Source organism: Oryx dammah, unplaced genomic scaffold (genome assembly GCF_014754425.2).
Source record: "Oryx dammah isolate SB20612 unplaced genomic scaffold, SCBI_Odam_1.1 HiC_scaffold_2, whole genome shotgun sequence".
In the NCBI taxonomy this organism is placed as follows: Eukaryota; Metazoa; Chordata; class Mammalia; order Artiodactyla; family Bovidae; genus Oryx; species Oryx dammah.
The window spans coordinates 11,174,762-11,196,959 of record NW_024070186.1 but is presented as its reverse complement, the minus strand read 5'-3'; the positions used below and the strand labels follow the sequence as shown (position 1 = coordinate 11,196,959).

At 47.6% G+C, this 22,198-nt stretch overlaps 1 protein-coding gene and 1 pseudogene across 4 annotated transcripts in view; both read left to right on the top strand.

Moving 5' to 3' along the window:
* The window catches only part of PCNT (pericentrin), a 107,405-nt gene extending 94,657 nt beyond the window's left edge, over positions 1-12,748 (top strand). For all 4 annotated transcript variants that reach the window (XM_040264561.1, XM_040264551.1, XM_040264543.1 and 1 more), the window contains 6 exons: positions 5,673-5,771; positions 6,644-6,876; positions 8,634-8,710; positions 9,623-9,752; positions 11,424-11,551; positions 11,967-12,748. In XM_040264561.1, coding sequence (XP_040120495.1) covers positions 5,673-5,771; positions 6,644-6,876; positions 8,634-8,710; positions 9,623-9,752; positions 11,424-11,551; positions 11,967-12,010 — 711 coding nt within the window. In that variant the 3' untranslated portion in view covers positions 12,011-12,748. The remainder of the gene's footprint in view (positions 1-5,672; positions 5,772-6,643; positions 6,877-8,633; positions 8,711-9,622; positions 9,753-11,423; positions 11,552-11,966) is intronic.
* A 5,055-nt stretch (positions 12,749-17,803) lies between these two features.
* On the top strand, positions 17,804-18,138 carry LOC120881002 (annotated as a pseudogene).
* Positions 18,139-22,198: the final 4,060 nt, after the last annotated feature.

Genomic DNA, 22,198 nt, shown 5'->3' with positions numbered 1-22,198 from the left:
GGCACGAACGTGCCTCAGCTTATGAGTGTGGGCACAGATTCCTTTCTCTGTGTAAATACCCAGCTGGGACATTCCTGTGTCTAGTGGTCACTGTGTGTTCACTGTCCAGAGCTTTGCAGAACAGCTGCATTTCTGTGAGGGTTCCAGCTTCTCTGCATCTTTGCATTTAGTGTTTTACCTGTCATCTCGGCAGAGTGCTGACAGATGTGACGTGGTGTCTGAGGATCTTCTTTGGAGAAGTGTCCATTAAAGTCTTTTGCCTCTTCTTCAGTTGGATCATTTCTTTTCTTATTGTTGAGTTTTGAGAGTTCTTTATATGGTCTGGATATAGCTCCTTTGTCAGAAATATAATTTGCAAATATTTTCTCCCCATCTGAGTTTGTTCTCCTGTGTTATGTCCTTTGCAGAACAAAAGCCTTTAATTTTGATGCAGTCCTGTATCAGTTTGTTCTTGTGTGGGTCCTGCCAAGAGTCATAGACTTGTTCTTTTTATGTTTAGGTCCATGATCTGTTTGCAGTTTGTTTTGTTTTGGTTTGAGGGTAGGTAGAGGCCTGTTTTACACCTGTTGATATCTGAGACTCCCACACACTTTGTTGACAAGATTCTCCTTTCTGCCTGAGTTGTCCTTGTACCTGTGTCCAAAGTCATTCAGCAATATTTGTGTCTTTGTCTGGATTCTTGGTTCTGTCCCACTGGTCTATATGTTTGTTCTTCATGAGCTGCCTGATTAATGTAGATTTATATTATGTAGAAAAGGCAGAGGAACCAAAGATCAAACTGCCAACATCATTGGATCATAGAAAAAGCAAGAGAATTCCAAAAAAACATCTGCTTGTGTTTTATTGACTACACCAAAGCCTTTGACTGTGTGGATCACAACAAACTGTGGAAAATTCTGACAGAGATGGGAATACTAGTCCACCTTAGCTGCCTCCTGAGAAACCTGTATGCTGGTCAGGAAGCAACAGTTAGAACTGGACATGGAACAACAGACTTGTTCCAAATAGGAAAAGGAGTGTGTCAAGGCTTTATGTTGTCACCCTGCTTATTTGCGTGCAGAGTACATCATGCTAAATACTGGGCTGGATGAAGCACAAGCTGGAATCAAGATTGAAGGGAGAAATATCAATAACTTCAGATATGTAGATGATACCACCCTTATGGCAGAAAATGAAGAGGAACTAAAGAGCCTCTTGATGAAAGTGAAAGAGGAGAGTGAAAAAGCTGGCTTAAAACTCAACATTCAGAAAACTAAGATCATGGCATCTGGTCCCATCACTTCATGGCAAAAAGATGGGGAAACAGTGAAAACAGTGAGAGACTTTATTTTCAGTTCAGTCGCTCAGTCGTGTCTGACTCTTTGCAACCCCATGAATCAGAGCACGCCAGGCCTCCCTGTCCATCACCACCTCCTGGAGTTTACTCAAACTCATATCCGTCAAGTCGGTGATGCCATCCAGCCATCTCATCTTCTGTCATCCCCTTCTCCTCCTGACCCCAATCCCTCCCAGCATCAGGGTCTTTTCCAATGAGTCAACTCTTCACACGAGGTGGCCAAAGTATTGGAGTTTCAGCTTCAGCCTCAGTCCTTCCAATGAACACCCAGGGCTGATCTCCTTTAGGATGGACTGGTTGGATCTCCTTGCATGGGGGGCTCCAAAGTCACTGCAGATGGTGACTGCAGCCATGAAATTAAAAGATGCTTGTTCTTTGGAAGAAAAACTATGACCAACCTAGACAGTATATTGAAAAGCAGAGACATTATTTTGCCAACAAAGGTCCATCTAGTCAAAACTATGGTTTTTCCTTTAGTATGTATGGATGTGAGAGTTGGACCAGAAAGAAAGCTGAGTGCTGAAGAATTGATGCTTTTGAACTGTGGTGTTGGAGAAGACTCTTGAGAGTCCCTTGGACTGCAAGGAGATCCAACCAGTCAATCCTAAATGGCCACCTGATGTGAAGAACTGACTCATTGGAAAAGACCCTGGTGCTGGGGAAGATTGAAGGCAGGAGGAGAAGGGGATAACAGAGGATGAGATGGTTGGATGGCATCACCAACTCGATGGACATAAGTTTGAGCAAGCTCCGTGAGTTGGTGATGGACAGGGAAGCCTGACGTGTGCCATGGGGTCACAAAGAGTTGGACACAACTGAGCGACTGGACTGAACTGACTGATATCATGGCCAGGTAGTGGAATGCTCCATTTGTTTCCTCTTTTTCAAATGACTTGGTTAGGCTAGTTCCTCTGTTCTTCAATATAAATTTTAGAATCTTGCTGGTTGTTTTGACTGGGATTGCATTCTGTACATCAATGTGGGGAGAATTAGAAAGGTAAAACGGTACAGCCTCTTTGGAAAACAGCCGAGCAGTTCCTCAAAACAGATGAGGCTGCTGTCTTCATCTTGCCTCCAGGGCTTCCCTTGGGAGAAATAAAAATACAAATATGTCCACATGGAAACTTGTGCACAAGCCTTCTTATTGCCATTATTCATCCTTCCAAATGTGGGAATAATCCAAAAGTTCATTACTTGATAAATGTGTAAGTAAAATGTGGTATGTCAGTAAATGGGGGATTCCCTGGTAGCTCACTGATTAAAAAATCCACCTGTAATGCAGGAGACCCTGGTTCGATTCCTGGGTTGGGAAGATTCCCTAAAGAAGGGATAGGCTACCCACTCCAGTATTCTTGGGCTTCCGTGGTGGCTCAGATGGTAAAGAATCTGCCTGCAGTGCAGGAGACCTGAGTTTGATCCCTAGGTTGGGAAGATCCCCTGGAAGAGGGCGTGGCAACCCATTTCAGTATTCTTGCCTGGAGAATCCCCATGGACAGAGGAGCCTAGCGGGCTGCAGTCCATGGGGTCACAAAGAGTTGGACACGACTGAGCGACTAAGGACAGCACACAACACATACCCATAAATGGAGTATTATTTGGCAATAAATAGGAATAAAAAAAGGACTGATGAGTGCTACAGTGTGGATAAGCTTTGAAACATTATGAAAGGTGAAAGAAGCCAGTTCCTAGAGATGACAATATGTGTAGGCTCCATTGGTACGAAATGCCCAGAACAGACAATCGCAGGGGCAGGATCGTAGGCTGTTAGTGGCTGGAGGGAGGCAGTGGGGAGTGAGTGCTGAGGGCACACGGCTCTGGGTGATGAAACTGGGAAGCAAAGATGGTTGCACAGCCTGAGGAATATACCAGAGCCAGTTCAGTTTCACACTTTGCATGCTAAGTCGCTTCAGTCATGTCTGACTCTTTGTGACCCCATGGACTGCAGCCCACCAGGCTCCTCTGTCCATGGGATTCTCCAGGCAAGAATACTGGAGTGGGTGGCCATGCCTCGTCCAGGGGGTCTTCCTGACCCAGGGATCGGACCTGTGTCTCTTAGATCTCTTGCATTGGCAGCCGGGTTCTTTACCACTAGCGCCAGTTTAGTTTCTCCCTTTAAAAGGATAAATTTTATATTTTGTGAATTATGAAGCAAATTTTTTATTAAACATTTGGGCAGAATTGACATCTGTAACTGTACTTGATCTGTCTTGAATCTTCCCATCTGTGTACTTTCATGTCCATGCATTCAGGTCTTTTAAAATTGTTTTCCTAAATGTGTTGTAGCCATCAGCCTGCAGATCCTGTACACACTAGGGTAGGTTTTTACGTAAAGAGCTCATTTTCAGCAGGCTGTTGTACATGGCACTTTTCAGGCTTTCTGTTTTCTGGGTGTTCGTGGCTGGTGTGCAGAAGCGTGACTGATGTTCACAGACTCGCCTTGTATCCTACAGTCTTCCAAGCCGTACTTTTTGGGCCCAGGAGCCTCTCTGTCGGATCTTCTACATAGGCGATCTTGTCATATGCACATGGGGGCTGTTTCCTTCTTTCTTCTTGGCATGGCTGTGATTTCCTGTCCTTGACCCCTGCCAGGCTGGAGAGGACACCCAGCCCCATCCCATCCCAGGCGAAGCCTGCTTTCCCGTGGAGGACGATGCCCTGGGTCAGTTTGAAGAGGCTCCCTCCAGTTCCTGGTTTGCTGGGACTTTTGCCATGAGTGGATGTCGGACCCTGTCGTGCTTTTTCTTCTTCTGTTGGTGGGATAGTTTGGTCTTGTTTAGTCTCTTAATACGGTGAAGTCTGTTGACTGTTGAGTGTGGACTCTCTCCTTGTTCCAGGAAAACCCGACTGGGTCACGATGTATTTTTCTCTCTATGTGCTGCTGCGTCTGTTTGCTTACATGTTGTTGTACGTTTCTGTGTCTGATTTCAGGAGGGATATTAATTTGGACAGGTTTTTTGTTGTCTCTGGTTTGGGCCTTATTAACGAGCTGGGACATTCTCCTTCCTTGTTTCTGGAAGAGAGTATGTAGAGCTGGTGGTTTTTTCTTCTTTAAATGTTGGTTAAATGCACCGTCTGTGCCTAGTGTCTTCTCTTTAGGAAGGTTTTAGTGATGTGCTTGCTTATTTCTGGTGCTGCCGGGCAGAGTGTCCTTTCGAGGCCGGGCAGGTCCTGGTGGCATGGAGTCTTTCAGTTCTGTCCGGTTCCACTCTGTCGGTGTGAAGCTCTGTGGAAGGCAGAGCCCTCTGTGCTTGTGACATGGGGCCCACCCACAAGCAGACCCACGGCTCTACTTCTTGGCAGGAGGGGTTATAAGGTGAGGGCTGCCGTGGGCAGAGTGCCTGGCTCTCTGCCCCTCTTGCTACTGCTCAGAGTGTGTTTTGAGGCTTCTTATTCAGAGCACCCTGGGTGGACTAAAGGCATGGTCTCCTGGGATGCTTTTGTCTCTCCTGTGGAAGTTAGCCAATTAGGAAATTAAAGGAATGAGTGAGTTCAGAGGTGGCTGGGGGCAAACTAACATGGGCGTCTCCTTCCTGTCAAGGTGGCCTCTGTCCCTGAAGCGTCTCCTTCCAGGGAGGCCAGGCTGTGTTAGAGCCTTGAGCGTGGTCTCTGCCTTCTGCCCAGCAGGGAGGTGGCACAGCTCAGCACCCACCTCCTCCTCGCACTGCCCTGCATGGTGGGCCATGGCCAGGCTGCCTTGAAGGCCACTGATCATATGAGCCTGGGCAACAGGCAGCTCCTGGTCGTCTGTTGTGGGTGGCAGCCTTGACCCTCCCTGCACTGTCCTCCTTCTGTTCATGTGTCCCCTCTGGAGCTGCGGGGTGCTCGGCACAGCAAAGTGTCAGGCCGTGCCGCCAATGTGGGATCCCATCTTCACGATGTCCCCTCTTCACAGCATGGCCCCTGAGGTGTCCAGGGTGTGTGGTTCCACAGGACTGGAACAGAGCCAACTGTCTGCATCTGCCGGGAGTTGGCCTTTCTAGGACCAGGGAGGGTGAGAGTATCTAGTAGGCTTAAAGCTTTGAATTCTCAAATGTTGAGGGTTTTTCTAAATAAAGATGTACCTTTTGTGCATTCATACTTCAGTAAACAGTGGGTCATAACCACCTCTGAGTGTTAATGGTCTGTTAATAATCACGTGACAGTTTGGGCACCACTGAGAAGAGGCTGAAGTGGGACCCAGGTGGCCGGCACCTGCCCAAGCCCCGCCGTGTCCAGAGGGCATGTATGGGGGATGGCTTGGGGCTGGGAGCAGTCGCCACTGTGCTGTCAGACACTTTTCTCGAGATGCTTTGCCGGGAGAATGACTGTTTAGACACACCCTCTGTGGTCCTTGCAGAGATCAGACAGGTCTGCCTGGAAGCAGGACAAGATGGTCTCACCAGGCTCAGCACGACACCCAGACCCAGCACTGGACGCCGGTGCCTGCAGTGCCAAGGTGAGCGCGAGCCCGCGGGCAGTGTTGAGTGTGGGGACGCCATCTCCTGGCCACTCCTGACTTGTTCATGTTTTTAGGCAAGTGTTAAGTTCACGACAGCAGTGAAGGGAAATCACGGAGATTTCCCACCCCAGCCCCCAAACGCCATCCACTTCCCTGAGACGGTGCATGTGTTGGCAGGCGATAGACCCACGTTGTCATCGCGTGGGGGCCACTCTTGGGGCCATACTTGCTGTGGGTTTGATGAGTATAAGATCACACATGTAAGACAACATGTATTCCCCACGCCAGTGTCATGCGGAGTGTTCTTACTGCTTTACAGAGCCTCCAGGCTCCACCCGTGGTGCCTCTTAAGATCCTGGGTTGGGGTGAAACCCCTGATGCCTTGAATCTCACGGCATCATGTCTACAGCCTGAGAAAACCCTTGGCCTGCAGTTCACGCAGCATTTCTGACCATGAGGCCCAAGTTGTGGGCCTCTCGAGGGAAGCCCCGTCAGGATAGGACGCCGACCTCTGCCTGTGGCCTCAGGATTCCCGCAGCCTCCCCTCCCTTGGATGCCCGCCGGCCTGGGAGCGGAGCTCCACCTGCCCCTAGACTGGCCCACGCTCAGTGGTTGATTCCTGAGGCCCTCGGGCTCCTCCAGTGCTGGTGAAGCAACATCTGCTCTGCGTTTTGTCTGATAAACCAGATGGAACTCTGAACAGCAAGGTTGGTTCTGGTCACAGATGTCATGGGAGCCAACCCCTGTGATAATTTCTGAGGAGAAGGTCTAGTTCTTTTAAAGCACCTGGTGCAACAGCTCTGCTGTGGAGACTTCTGAGGAGGATGTCTTTGTCCTGTGACCAAGTTTCACTGTTTTCTTTCTTTTAGATGGAAAAGTTGTACCTGCGTTATTTGAGAGCAGAGAGCTTTAGAAAAGCCCTGATTTATCAGAAGAAGTACCTTCTGCTGCTCATCGGTGGCTTCCAGGACTCTGAACAGGAAACCCTGTCCATGATCGCCCACCTGGGGGTGTTCCCTTCCAAACCAGACAAGAAGGCAGCGGAGCCCCGCCCCTTCACCAGGTTCCGCACGGCCGTCAGGGTGGTGATCGCCGTCCTCAGGTACTGCCCGGCTGCTGGTGGGAGGGCCTTCGGTCTTTTAAACTCTACGGTTGTTTCCTCTTTTAAGATGAATGACATTTGAGGCCTTAAAATGTAAATGACCTTTATCTTCTGGAAACCGTGTTGTGCAGAGCTACACCTTCTGAGACAGAAGAGTGTAAGGCTGCCTTTTTATTATAAAACAAAGCCTTCCTCTTATCGGGGCTCTTGTTGACGACAGTCTGATCATGGTTAAAACTGTATTTTGCTTCTTCGCATTCCAGTTTCTTATATTTTAGTCAAATCCATGTAACATAAAGGCCGCCATGTGCACAGGAAGATGTGCCCTCCCCCTGCCCCCGGGTGGCATGTTCCAGCCCTCCCTGTAGACCAGCTCTGAGCCTGCGCTGTGGGCACGGGGTGCCCCTGCCTCTGAGTGTCCACCTGCCTGGCCCTGCCCAGCCTTCAGTGTGTGTACAGGAGGCACTTTTGGAGTGGGGTGGACTCCCTGGTGTGACAACAAGAAATTTTGACTGTTTCACAATTAACAGTGATGAAAATCTATTTCATTTTATAATTTTAATATCTGCTGTATTTCTAAAAACATCTGTTCTACTAAGAACTGTACATCTGTGTCTGCTCTGTGTTGCCCACGGAGGTGCCTCTTCCAGGCCACACTTACCTGTCTGCAAGAACGGGTGCCATGGGGTGAGCAGGGCACCCTGGCTCTTTCCTGGACTGTATGCAAAGGTCAGGGGGTCCCAAGGCTCTCCAGAGATGCAGCACCCCAGCCAGTTCAGCTGCACACCTACTGGAAGCCCCAGGTGGGGTGGGCACTGCCCTCTGCACTCTTCTGAGGGCAGACCTTCCACCTACCTGACTGTCACTCCGAAACCCATCTGTCCTATATTTTTGGAGAGCCCACCCTGGGCCAGGAAGAAGGTCACGTGGGTGGGGGTGGCCAGATGGTCTGTCTTCCGGTCAACACACAGCGGTGCCTCGCAGCCTTGGGACCTAGCAGCAGCAGTGCTGTGCGGGCGCTGCCAGGGGTCATCGAGGAGAGGGGTCTTGGGGCCCCCACACCAATTCACCTCTGGTCCCCATGAATGGAGGGATGCATAGAGAGCAAGAGGCCATCGAGCCAGACAGACCTCGAGCTGGCCGGGCTGGGAGCGGAGAGCGGGGCTGGGAGCTGAGAGCCGGGGCTGGGAGCTGAGAGCCGGGTTGGGAGCACAGGGCGGGGCGGGGCTGTGATTGGAAGGGCTGGGAGTGGGGCGGGGCCTGGGAAGGTGCTGGCGACTGCCTGGGTGGGGCTGGGGGGCGGGGCTGTGATTGAAGGGGCGGGGTGGGGACCTGGGCTGGGAGCGGGCTGGGAGCGGCCTGTGGCGGTACTGCCGGGGTGGTGGCTGTGCTCGCACTGCAGGGTCTGCTGCTGCTAAGTCACGTCAGTCGTGTCCGACTCTGTGCGACCCCATAGACGGCAGCCCACCAGGCTCCCGTCCCTGGGATTCTCCAGGCAAGAATACTGTGGTGGGTTGCCATTTCCTTCTCCAGTGCATGAAAGTGAAAGTGAAGTTGCTCAGTCCTGTCCGACTCTTTGCAACCCCATGGACTGTAGCCTACCAGGCTCCTCCGTCCGTGGGATTTTCCAGGCAAGAGTACTGGAGTGGGGTGCCATTGTCTTCTCCGACTACAGGGTCTGGTCAGGGCTAAATGTTCTTGATTATTTAAACCCCGACTTTGCTCTAGTTTTCAGTGTTTGTCTTCCTTTTTTGTAGGTTACGCTTTTTGGTTAAGAAGTGGCAACAAGTAGATGGCAGAGGAGCCCTAGCCCCAGGCCAGGCACTGCGCCCAGGTACCTCCGACCCCACATGTTTCAGTAGCGGGGTTCCTTCTCAGTGCCAGGTGGGAAGACACAAAGCACAGTGAGAAACCAGCGACTCAGCCAGTAATCTTGTCAGGAGGCACAGGGATTTTGAAGGAAAATGGTTTTTATTTGGGCAACAAACACAGGTTTGTATAGTTAATGTGTATGAAGAAAGCGGTTCAGAGGAGCATAGCAATGACTGAAGGATACAGAAATGCTGAATGTGTTGACTGATAGCTTATTTTCAATAAAAAGTCTTTCTGTTCCTTAAATGGAGTGAAGTTCTACTTTACTCAGGGAGCGTGGCTGCGTCCTTTGTTTCAGTCCCGTCCAGTCTGCAGTTATCCGCTGCCACATCTGACCAGCCAGGCCCGGGTGTAGCCAAGCCACCTGGGCCATCTGCAGTGGTCAGCGCCCTGCACGGCCACTGGGCTTCCCTAGTGGTGCCCGTCAGCTTAGACTTCCACGTGTGAATCCTCACATCTTGAAGTCAGATGGCTTCAAGGTTCTTCAGGAGGTTTCCCCACACCCCTTTCTCTGATGAACCTGATGGCCTCCAGGGTTTCTGCGTCTCTCACTCCTCAGAGCTGGGTGTGGGAGATCCACCCCAGGCCACTCAGCACCTTCTCTCCATCTGGGTGCTGAGCCCTCCTCCAGGATACTGCCCACCCAGATGCAGATGGTCAGGGTCTGCCTTTGCAGGAGCAAAACCAAGTGCTCAAAACTCAGTTTCCTTCTTGAGGTTTTTTTAATACAGTTTTTATAATGAATACTTTTAAAATGTCTTGAAATTTTCATGCAGGCTCTTAAAAGCTTGTAAATTTTAAATTTTGGTGGATGAGCCTTTACTAAAATGGATTTTTCTCTTTCCTTAATCCCTTTGTTGTTAAATATTTCTAGGGGAAGGATTCCTGGTACCACGGCAGCAGCAGTCTCCACCTGTCACCCGTGAATCCCCACCCACCCGGGACGTGTCTTCCAGCCAGCCAAGGGACCCTGTGCCAAAAGCAGCCCCACGCAGGAAGGAAAGGTGAGCGGAGGAGCCTCAGCTGCTTTTCCACTACGGGGTCCTAGCTGTCGGCAGGGGCAAGTCTGCAGAGAATGGGGCCTTGCACAGAAGTGTTTCTGGGCAGATTTGTGTGGGTGCCTAGGTCTGCCTCCAGTGGAAGGGCCCCCAGGCAGGTGAACCCCCACACACATGCACACACTCACTCACACACATGGAAGGGTTTGGTGTTAGCTTTACTTAATCTCTTTTCTTTGGGATTTGGGGGTTTTCACACATGTAATATGTCTTTATACTTACGACTCACTTGGCAAGTGAGATGTTAGAGTGATAATGTTAAACACCTGTAAGTTATTTGGGGGAATAAGGGTTTTCAATTAGGCCTCGTAGTTAAATGGTAGAGTGTAATTCTGTTTAAAAATTCAAGTGAGGAAAGGTTTCCCTGGTGGCTGGGGTGGTGGGAGCTGTGATTCTGTGAGACTGTGAAGTGCTGCGGCCATGGGGTCACATGCCACGGCCTTGATCGTCTTCATGATTTGCACCCCAGTTTCCTGACCGTGAGATTTCTCAGCCAAGCACTGCATGTGAGAGATGTGATTTCCATTTCCACTTCTCCAGATTGCCACATAAGTAGTAATAATCGTATCCAAATGCTCAAGTATGATTTTACAAGTCATTTATTTCATTCTTTTGACTATGACTTCTCCAGTATTTTGAACCTACCCATGAAGTGGGTAGAAAAGCTCAGTTTGTGTCTGTGGTTTTGGACCCGCACTGGGGGCTCGGGCAGACGTGTCATCTGCTTTCTCTGCGAGTGCCTTCCTGGGACTCGGAAAGGAGCTCTCAGAGCAAACATGTCCACCTCTGCCCCAAGCCAGCAGGATGAAACACGTTTGCTGTCTCGCTTCATGGCTTCTGGTTGGTGATGACGCCTCCATTTGAACTGTGTGTTAAGAGTGTGACAATCTCGGGCATAACTGCCCTGACTGGAGGAGCCAGGCCCACAAGTATGGGCAGCCTGTTGTGCTGGAGGCTGTGTTTCTGCTCATGTGTGTCTCCACTGAGCATATCCTACCAGTGCATGTAGTCCCTCCAAGAAATGTGTTTTGAAAGTCATGGCCCCAGAGTGAGGCAGAGTGTACAGACACGTGAGCCTGTGAGGACCCAGAAGCCTGGTTCTGTTCGAGGAGGGCAGGGACTCTCAGTACAGCTGTGGCCCCCCTGGGCCCAGGTTGGTGCTCCTCTGAAAGAATAAGTGGTGGCCAAGGCCTCTTGTGTGTGGATGGTGCTCGGGTGAGTAAGATGCTCGCTGCCCTGGGAGCAGCAGTGGGCCGTGACATGGTCACTGGAGGTCAGGAGGAAAGGCAGCCACATGAGGGATGCTGGGCTGAACCAGGTGGGATGCTAGGTAGACTTGTGTGTGGAGATTTATTGAATTAAATAGTATATAATAATACACAATAGATTTTAGTCATCTTATACTTGGAGATGTTGTAAAGAAGTTAGTTTCTAAAGGACAGTGTAGCACTGTTTTCAAAACCATACTTTCCCTTCGTGGTGAAGAAAAGATGTGAAGATAACATCGTTTACCCCGTTTCCCACTAGTGTGCAGTCCTGGTGCCACTGCCTGTCACACTCCTGCGTTCTGTCTGCTGAGTTGACTTTTTTGTCCCTTGGTTGTTTGTGTGTTTGAAGATCCAGTCCACCTTCAAATCCCAGATCAGAAAGATCCCTGACTGCTTCTCAAGATCCAGAACATTCCTTGACAGAGTATATTCACCACTTAGAAATGATCCAGCAAAGACTGGGAGGCGTGCCACCAGGTAACCCAAGTCCTGTCTTCCCCCGTGACCCGAGAGCCTCAGGAGCGGTCAGTCGTGGAGGCGGCTGGGATGCGGCCTGGTCAGCCTTGTCAGTGTCTGTCCTGCTGACCAGCCGTCACTGAAGTACCAGGAGGAGGGCTGGGAGTGCAGACACCTAGGGGCTGGGGCGGGGTGAAGGGCTCACCACGTGGGGCCCCGGGCCTTCGTCTCTCACAGCCGTCACGCCGTGTTCACAGGGTGTCGTCTGTTCAGTTTCTCAGCCCTCATAGTTTAAACTACTGCTCGTCTTAATTGCTGTTTCTGTTTTCACCAAAAATAAGATTAATGCAATGGAAGTGTTTGGAAATTGTGAAATTCCTCTTAAAAGACTTGAAGCCTTCTAACAAATTGCTTCCTCATTTCTCTTTGTATTCAGATTCCACTTCAAAGAAGTCCTGCTGCCAGAAGATTAAACAGTGAATAAAGTCCTGTGAAAGTTTTGAGGAAGACATTTGATTTTCTGAGGGGAGCTTGTGCTGTGGCATGCTGAGTGCCAGCCCTGTGTCATCCGTTAAGTGTTCTCACCCTTACATTTTGCTGCGAAGCCAAATGGGGTATTTTCTTTGTAATTCAGCACATTTTAGCTTCTCATCTTGATGAGAGGTAGCCCCTTGCTTCTGTTTCGGTCATGCCTGCATGCCTACCTCCATAGAGGATAAGCAGAGGATGACTTCCTGTGTATTTTCTTAAAATGTACAGCTGGAAACTTGGTTTAAAACAAAAACATTAAAAAAAAAAAAAAACAATAAAATTAAAGCCCTGATGTACTTGTGAATAGTCCTGTGTTTTGTTGTTTTGTTTCGTTTATCCAGTTCACTTTTATCACTGGCAAAAAAATAAAAGAATTTTTTTATAAACTCCTGTCAGTCGAAAAAACTCTCAAAGCCCTGGTAAGACAAATAGCCATGTGCCTGTTGACTCACTTTGCCTGGGCTCTTATTTTATTTTTGTCAGACGTATTTATTTCTCACGATTAGGATCTTCTTTATGTTTTTACTCGTGCTCACCTGTACCTGGTAGTGATGTCTAGCTAAGTGTCCTTTACCCAAACAGCCACTGTAAAGGCATATGTACAAGTATCTCAGTGTGTTTCTAGGACCTTTGAATGTGATGTTTATTCTGCTGGGCTTGGTTTCAATATACAACAACTTCTTCTAAGTCACTGCTTATCTGTCTTTGGGATGGGTTTTTCTCTCAGTCTGCAGCTTGGGTGCGTTTGCTGCTGCTTAGCCAGTATGCCATAGGTCACTGCTCTACAGTCATCCTACCTTTTCCAGTCAGTCCTCATTCTTCTGTGTGATGTTGCTGAAGCCGAAATCTTGACCGGCTCCAGGCGCAGGAATCCAAGAAATAGCCTTTCACTCTCAACGTCCAGAAGAATGACAGTTGAAATCTATGATCAAATTCTGAATAAATAAATATCCATGTACATCAGTGTTAAGCTAATGAGGGAGGGAGTGGGCTCATAACCACCATCACACCAACTTGTTACCATGGGGGTTGATGATTAAAAAGAACACAGGTCACACCTACTGATGAGGGAAATTCTTCATAGTAAAGCACCAGCTTATTAATATAGAGGGAGCGATAGATACAGTTAGAAAACCTCCAGTTCTGCCCTAAAATAATCAGTTCACATTAGGTTCATCAGCAGATCCTAAAACCAATGGGAGGTTCCCCTTCATGGTGCAGGGCCCAAGGAGTGTCCACTGTGACCCCAGGGCACAGTCTCCTGCAAGGCAGATGTCACGTGGGAAGTAGGAGGGATGTCCAGAGTAGCAGTAAGGTAGAAAGGGCAGTGCCTTGTATCCACACATGGGCCTGGTTTTCTGGGCCTCACTTAGCTGGTTGGGTGACCAGCACTGTACTTCCTAAAAGATCTGAGCCCTCAACAGTCTTGTTTCTAGAGCACTTACTTTCTTACACAGTCAAACCTGAAAGTACTGAGTACAGGAGATGTCCCTGGAGATACCAAGTCACAGGTACAGGTTTCATTGTGCTCGTGCTATGCCAGCCCCCAGGCTTCCCCTCGGTGACCAGGTCGCTTACCCCAGCCAATGCAGGAACCCCCACCCCGGCTGGTTCAAGGGACCACTGTCACCAGCACAGCAGAGCCCACAGATGGAGCAGAGTCACGGATAGAAAGCAGTTACTCCCTCAGGGTTGTCTGACATAGCAGTAAGAGGGGCATGTCCCACCTTCTGTGGCCCCAGGCTGATTATATTCGGCTGCGGGAGAGATGGCCATAAGTGGGTCGGCAGAAGGGAGGCCTTCCCAGTAGCTGAGCTGCACCTGGGTGACATCAAGGAATCCCGGGGTCATGAGCCTAGCATGTACTTTTGCTGTGAGAAGAGTTTTCTGTCAGAAGCAGTGATGGTGAGCAAGGAATTTGGGAAGTCCTTAGAGGATTCCCAGCAGAAACAGCAGGTTCATCTGCAGAACAGGAGAGGACCGGGCACAGGGACTCGCAGCAGACATTCCATGGGAACCCTAGAGAGCTATTCATGCCATAACTCTCACCTTCTCAACCTGCTTGCATCTTCTTGTTCACTGCCACCTCTCCATCACCACCCAAATGTCCTGCAGTACTGTTCCGACACTACCTGGGGTCAGCATGGAGTCCCCAGGCAGCCCACACTTCTGCCTGCCCAGCTATAAGCTTGCCTGAGCATCAGACCTTCAGGTGTTTGTCCAGCCTCTGGCTTTCTTAGTCAGTAGGCTGGAGCAGCAGCCAAGATGTGGTCACAGAAAAGTCCACATGCACCAAGCCTGGGCCTCTCTTAGTTGTGGGCTCTGCAGGGTGTCTTTGACTACTTGTCTTTCATTCTGGAAGGGAAACCATGATGGTCCACAGACCACAGATTTTTCAAGGAATTTAGCTCTCACCATCTAAGGCATCTAGGGTACTACTTCCTAGTCACAATTATGATATGATGATATCTAAGCAAACACCCTAAGGTAAGGCAGAGAAGTTGTCCCTGCCCACTGAGGAAAAATGACAAGGGAACCTAATGGTAAAAGCTTTCATGATTGCACCTGGGACATGCCATCACCTCTGGACCCCATCAAAATTGTATCCCCAAAGAGCTAGAGAAGTACAAGCAATAAAACTAGATGTAAACAGCAGCCTTCCACTGAAAACCAGAAACAGTATGGTCTCAGCTCAGGTTACTATGACAAAATATCACAAACTGGGCAGTGTATAACCAATGGAACTTTGTCTCAGAGTTCTGGAGTTCAAGATCAGGGTGCTGGCAGGGTGGGTTCCGGTGAGGGCCCCTTCTGAGTTGCAGACAGCTGACTGTTCCTTGTGTCTTCACATGATGGAAAGCACAGTGGGGAGCAAGTGCTCTCATGACCCTTGTAAGGGTACTAACCCTGTCCTGAGGGCTCCACCTCACAGCCTCATCTGCCCCCCAGAGCTTCTACCTCCCACTGCCATCCCACTGTGGGTAGGATTTTGTCACAGGAGGCTTGTCCATCACCAGTGCACACAGAGCTGGCCTGAACAGACCCTGGAGGCATAAATGAATGACTCAGCAGGTGGTCAGACTCGTGGTGCTGAATCTTCCTCCTACCTCATGTCTCCTCTTCAGGCTGCATCTGTGGTTTCAGGGTACACTCCCTGTGACCAGCTGGCAGAACAGGAGGAAGCACAGGTTTGTTCTGCAGATGGATCTGCAAGAGTGCTAGCCTCAACCAAAAGTAGACAGTTGTCACACACATCCAGCTTGGGGCTGTGGAAGATTTCCTATCAGCCAACTTTGGATGGTGCATTGTGGTCCACTGTGTATAGAAAGAGTGCTGACCTGAGTTCCTGATCCATAAGTTTTCCCTGAGTAGTTGATTGTCCAGCTGGTTAACACTTGACAGAGAAAAGATTGCCAAGTGGGACCAAGGATGCCTACAAGGCAGTAAGGAGACCTGCCTCCCACAAGACCCACTGTGGAAGTGCAGAAGGTGGACAAGATGACTTGCCTGTGGGTGTCACTCAGCTTCTTTCTTCAAGTGGCAGCAACCAGACCTCTCACCAAGGCCTCCTGGCTTCTTCCTGGCATTCTTCTTAATGCTAGAACTGCCAACAGCAGAGGCCAATGCTGAGCCCTTCATGTGGTAAGCTGGTTCCCGCCATCACAGAGGAGGCAGTGATTGCTTCCACCAGGAACAGACACAATCCAAGTGTGGCTTCGGCTCCCCTGTCTGCACTACATCTGCTGATACCACTATTTGTGGACCTGGAGATGTTTTACTCGTTGCTGTAGTTCTACATGACACTGCCCCTTAGAAGCAAGCATACTTTAAAGCAATGAAAGTGCAAGATGAACTCGCACATAGACTCCACTGGTCTCACATGTTGTAGGAGGTCGCCAAGAAGACATGACTGCTGGTTGACCTGTGAGTTGGCCCTGGGCTGTCAGAGTTGTGCATTCCGCTTGCTTTCTCCACACTAGAAGCTGCCTCAAGGGCACAGCTGGGAGAGAGCAAGGTGGTGGTGAGACCATATGAAGGTGTGCATGACTGAACCCAGTTCAGGCCTCCATATAAGCTCTTAACATTCTGGTGGATGCACCTAATACCAAAACCAGACAAAGATGCCACAAAAAAAAAAAAAAAAAAAAAAGAAAGAAAACTACAGGCCAATATCACTGATGAACATAGATACAAAAATCCTCAACAAAATTCTAGCAAACAGAATCAAACAACATATTAAAAAGATCATACACCATGACCAAGTGGGCTTTATCCCAGGGATGCAAGGATTCTTCAATATTTGCAAATCAACCGATGTGATATACCACATTAACATATTGAAAGATAAAAACCATATGATTATCTCAATAGATGCAGAGAAAGCCTTTGACAAAATTCAACATCCATTTATGATAAAAACCCTCCAGAAAGCAGGCATACAAGGAACATACCCCAACATAATAAAAGCCATATGTGATAAACCCACAGCAAACATTATCCTCAATGGTGAAAAATTGAAAGCATTTCCCCTAAAGTCAGGAACAAGACAAGGGTGCCCACTCTCACCACTACTATTCAACATAGTTTTGGAAGTTTTAGCCACAGCAATCAGAGAAGAAAAAGGAATAAAAGGAATCCAGATTGGAAAAGAAGAAGTAAAATCCTCACTGTTTGAAGATGATGTGATCCTCTATGTAGAAAACCCTAAAGACACTACCGGAAAATTACTAGAGCTAATCAATGAATATAGTAAAGTTGCAGGATATAAAATTAACACACAGAAATCCCTTGCATTTCTATACACTAACAATGAGAAAACAGAGAAATTAAGGAAACAATTCCATTCACCGTTGCAATGAAAAGAATAAAATACTTAGGAATAAATCTACCTCAAGAAACAAAAGACCTATATATAGAAAACTATAAAACACTGATGAAAGAAATCAAAGAGGACACAAATAGATGGAGAAATATACCATGTTCATGCATCAGAAGAATCAATATAGTGAAAATAAGTATACTACCCAAAGTAATCTATAGATTCAACACAATCCCTATCAAGCTACCAATGGAATTTTTCACAGAACTAGAACAAATAATTTCACAATTTGTATGGAAATACAAAAAACCTCAAATAGCCAAAGCAATCTTGAGAAGAATGGAACTGGAGGAATCAACCTGCCTGACTTCAGGCTTTACTACAAAGCTACAGTCATCAAGACAGTATGGTACTGGCACAAAGACGGAAATACAGATCAATGGAACAAAATAGCCCAGAGATAAATCCACACACCTATGGACCTCTTGTCTTTGACAAAGGAGGCAAGAATATACAATGGAGAAAAGACAATCTCTTTAACAAGTGGTGCTGGGAAAACTGGTCAACCACTTGTAAAAGAATGAAACTAGAACACTTTCTAACACCATACACAAAAGTAAACTCAAAATGGATTAAAGATCTAAACGTAAAACCAGAAACCATAAAACTCCTAGAGGAAAACATAGGCAAAACACTCTGACATAAATCACAGCAGGATCCTCCATGACTCACTTCCCAGAGTAATGGAAATGAAAGCAAAAGTAAACAAATGGGACCTAATTAAACTTAAAAGCTTTTGCACAATGAAGGAAACTATAAGCAAGGTGAAAGGACAGCCTTCAGAATGGGAGAAAATAATAGCAAATGAAGCAACTGATAAGAATAAATTTCAAGGGTAGGATCGAGGGGCAGCAGCATACAGTGAAGGATATAGGCTGTAGAGTTTGAACCCTTTGAAAGATTGAAATCATGGCAGGTCCAGAAGCTGATGTCCAGTTCCATTTCACTGGTATCAAAAAATATTTCAACTCTTACACTCTCACAGGGAGAATAAATTGTGTGCTGGCCACATATGGAAGTATTGCTTTGATAGTCTTATACTTCAAGTTAAGGTCTAAAAAAAACTCCAGCTGTGAAAGCAACATAAACAGATTCTGAACTGTACATTATCTGTTAAGTTTCGATGCCTGAAGAAGCTAATGTCAACTTATCATGTGATACTCAATTTGTACAATAAATTATGAACCTGGAAAAAAAATAAATCTCAAAAATATACAAGCAACTTCTGCAGCTAAATTCCAGAAAAATAAATGACCCAATCAAAACATGGGCCAAAGAACTAAACAGACATTTCTCCAATGAAGACATACCGATGGCTAACAAACACATAAAAAGATGCTCAATAGCACTCATTATCAGAGAAATGCAAATCAAAACCACAATGAGGTACCATCTCATGCTGGTCAGAATGGCTGTTATCAAAAAGTCTACAAGCAATAAATGCTGGAGAGGGTTTGGAGAAAAGGGAACCCTCTTACACTGTTGGGAATGCAAACTAGTACAGCCACTATGGAGAACAGTGTGGAGACTCCTTAAAAAACTGGAAATAGAACTGCCATACGACCCAGCAATCCCACTGCTGGGCATACACATCGAGGAAACCAGGATTGAAAGCGACACGTGTACTCCAATGTTCACTGCAGCACTGTTTACAATATCCAGGACATGGAAGCAACCTAGATGTCTATTGGCATATGAATGGATAAGGAAATTGTGATACATATACACAATGGCATATTACTAAGCTATAAAAAAGAATGCATTTGAGTCAGTTCTAATGAGGTGGATGAAATTGGAGCCTATTAATACAGTGTGAAGTAAGCCAGAAAGAGAAGCATCAATACAGAATATTAATACATTTATGTGGAATTTAGAAAAATGGTAACGATGATCCTATATGCCAGGCAGCAAAAAAAGACAGATGTAAAGGACTCTGTGGGAAAAGGCAAGGGTGGGATGATTTGAGAGAATAGCATTGAAACATGGATATTACCATATGTAAAATAGATGACCAGTGCAAGTTGAATGCATGAAGCAGGGCACTCAAAGACAGTAGTCTGGGAGAACTCAGAGGGATGGGGTGGGGAGGGAGGTGGGAGGAGAGTTCACACTGAGGGGACACAGGGGCACCTGTGGCTGATTCATGTTGATGTATGGCAAAACCACCACAATGTTGTAATTATCCTCCAATTAAAATAAATTAATTTTAAAAAGTTAAAGACTCTGGTGGATGCAGAGTTATCTTCTGGCTGCCCAAGACAAACCTCATCAGTTCCCTGCTTATCAAACCCGCTGCTTGCTGACCTGGAGGGTCTGCCTCTTTCTTAGACCTCTCCTTGCCCTCGTGTACAGGGGCTAGTTTACAAACCAGCATTACAGATCCCATCGCTGGAAGCAGTTGCCTGGGCTGAAGAATGGAATGGCTAGCTGAAGGCTTGCTTTCAGCACCAGCTTGGAAATCAGTCTTTCAAGTTGGAGGTAATGTTGCAGACTGGTCTGTGCCTTAAACCAGTAGCGCATATATCATGCACATCTCTTACAGCCAGACTGCAGGTGCCTGAAAATCAAGAGGCAGACTCTTCCACTGCAAGTGCAAGCTGGATTCTCTAGTTTCTTGAAGACAGTTAAGCAAAGAAGTACCAAGATGGCCCATGGTCACGGGTTCCACACATTCTTTCTTAGTATAGAGTAGCCCTGCCCTCTCCACTGCCCAGATGGTGACTTCTCCTTTTGCCTCCTGGTTCCTAGATTCAGGAACCCAGGGTTCCCAGACATCATTCATCATTTACATCCAGTAGGACAGGGAGTGTTCCTTTTGCGGACCAGGACCTCTAACCCTGCAGAATCTAAACTTGGAGGACAGGAGGCACAAAGTTCTCCAGTGAACCATTGGGAGTGATATTAAGTGGGGCCACTCCTGTTTCCACCTTTGGATTTTAGACTCAGGTATCTTTCTTGTTGGGAAATGGTGCCATCCCATCTCTGCAGAATATTGCCTCCACCTTGGCGCTTCAGCTATGCCTTTAGCTGATTGTCCCAGTGCTCTGTCAGGCAGCAGATCTGTGATCGCTACGCACCCTGCAGTGTAAACTGCACCGTACATTTCCTTTGCTGTAAGGTGGGATCCTGTGCTAAAGGAGCTAACACTCCATAAACCCTTCCTGGCTGACACTTGTGGACAGGAGGTCAAACCTATCTATGCAGTATGAATCCATTTCTGTGAAAACAAACTGCTAGCCCTTCCCAGATGGAAGAGTTCCAGTAGCGCAAACGGCTGGTTGAACTTCGTGAAAGGAACCACATCAGGAGTTCCTCATTGGTCTCTTGCTGACAGGTTAGATCAAGCGAGTGGTTGGATCAGCCCTGGGACCATAAATAGCCTCCAGCTCCATTACTTTGGTCATTCTGTCCTTGTACCCATCATGCCAGCACACAGGTTGCAAGAAATGCTGTCCAATATCAACTTTGCCAACAAAGGTCCAGATAGTCAAAACTATGGTTTTTTCCAGTAGTCATGTACAGACGTGAGAGCTGGACCATAAAGAAGGCAGAGCACCAAAGAATTGATGCTTTCAAACTGTGGTGCTGGAGAAGACTATTGAGACTCCCTTGGACTGCAAGATCAAACCAGTCAATCCTAGAGGAAATCAACTCTGAATGCTCATTGGAAGGACTGATGCTGAAGCTGAAATCCAATACTTTGGCCACCTAATGTGAAGTGCCGACTCATTGGAAAAGACCCTGATGCTGGTAAAGATAGAAGGCAGAAGGAGAAGGGGGTGACAAAGGATGAGATGGTTAGATGACATCACCAATTCAATGGACATGAACTTGGGTAAACTCTGGGAGATGGTGAGGGACAGGAACACCTGGTGTGCTGCAGTCCATGGGGTTGCAAAGAATCAGACACGACTTGGTGACTGAACACCACCACCACCAAGCCAGTCCATCCAGGAATGAGGCTCAAGATTTTCCCCCTCTGTCTACGTGTCCTAAAGGCTTCCCCATATGGTCATAGGTATGAAAGGAGAAAGGGGCTCTGATACAGCAGCAGTGGGTGCCCTATGGGTCTGGGCCACCTATCCTGCACTCACCTGTGACCCCTGAACAGTCTCATGCTCAGTCTTGAACATTCGTCTTCCACCTGGTGGTGGATTGCTGCTGGGCCAAACCACCCTGATGACCTTGTGGGTTTGGCAGAACCCCCTAACAAAGCACTGTTTTGTCTGCATGTTCACTTGGTGTCCCAAGGCCAGATGTTCCATCTCTATCAGAGCACAAAGGCACACCAAGACTTTTTTTTCCCTAAAAGGAAAATAATTCTCTGCTTCCAGGGGCATGGCAGAACCTAGGGTCCTGCTTCGTGAATCTCCTACTAAGATGTGTCAGAAACTCCACATCATATTGTTCCCCACCACCACCACCACCTGCTAGACCATATGGCTGGGGCAGCACAACTGCCTGCATCACAGCCTTGACCAATTACAAAAACTCTTATTTTTCTGGGTTCTTCTCAAACCTGGAAGTCTTCCAAGTCACCCAGTATTTGGGCCAGAGCGCTATTCATAGGTGTGGAATATGCCACTTCCAGAACCTGAAAGACCCAACAGTATCTTCCTTTATTGATGGCTGAAGGTACAAGATGCAATAATTGTCTTTGCCTTTTGGAAGGGATGCCCTAGGGCCCCACTGACCACTGGATCCCTAAAAATGTTACAAATGTAGCAGGTCTCTGAATCTTCACAGGGTTTATCTGCTACTCTCTGGAGCACCTGTATCTTACCAAGGCCTCCAGCATCTTTGTAATATTATTGATGTAATGGAGCAGTGTGATATTCTTCAGGATGGTGAAGTGTTTGGACTACAAGAGGGCACGAGAGGTAACATAGCCTTCGGGCAAAACTGCATCTGTGTTCCATGTGAATGTGAAATGGTCCTGATCCTTTTTTTCTGATGGGGACAGAAAAGAACACACCAAATCGGTAGCCACCTCCTGCATCTGACATAGAAACTACTATCAAGGCTGCCACTTGGTTGAGTTTGCAGTGTACTGCCATCCTCCAGGATCCAATTTCTGTAGGGATCATACTGGTGAATTTAAGATTTGGGGGACCACCATGCTGTGTCCTTTAGATCCTTAAAAGTGGCCCCCAGTTCTGCCACTGTCCCACCCCTTGAGACTCTATGATCTTGACTGGAACAGATCAGTTTTAGAGGTCAGTTTTCCACTTGACTCTTCAGTCAAGTTTTCCACTTGA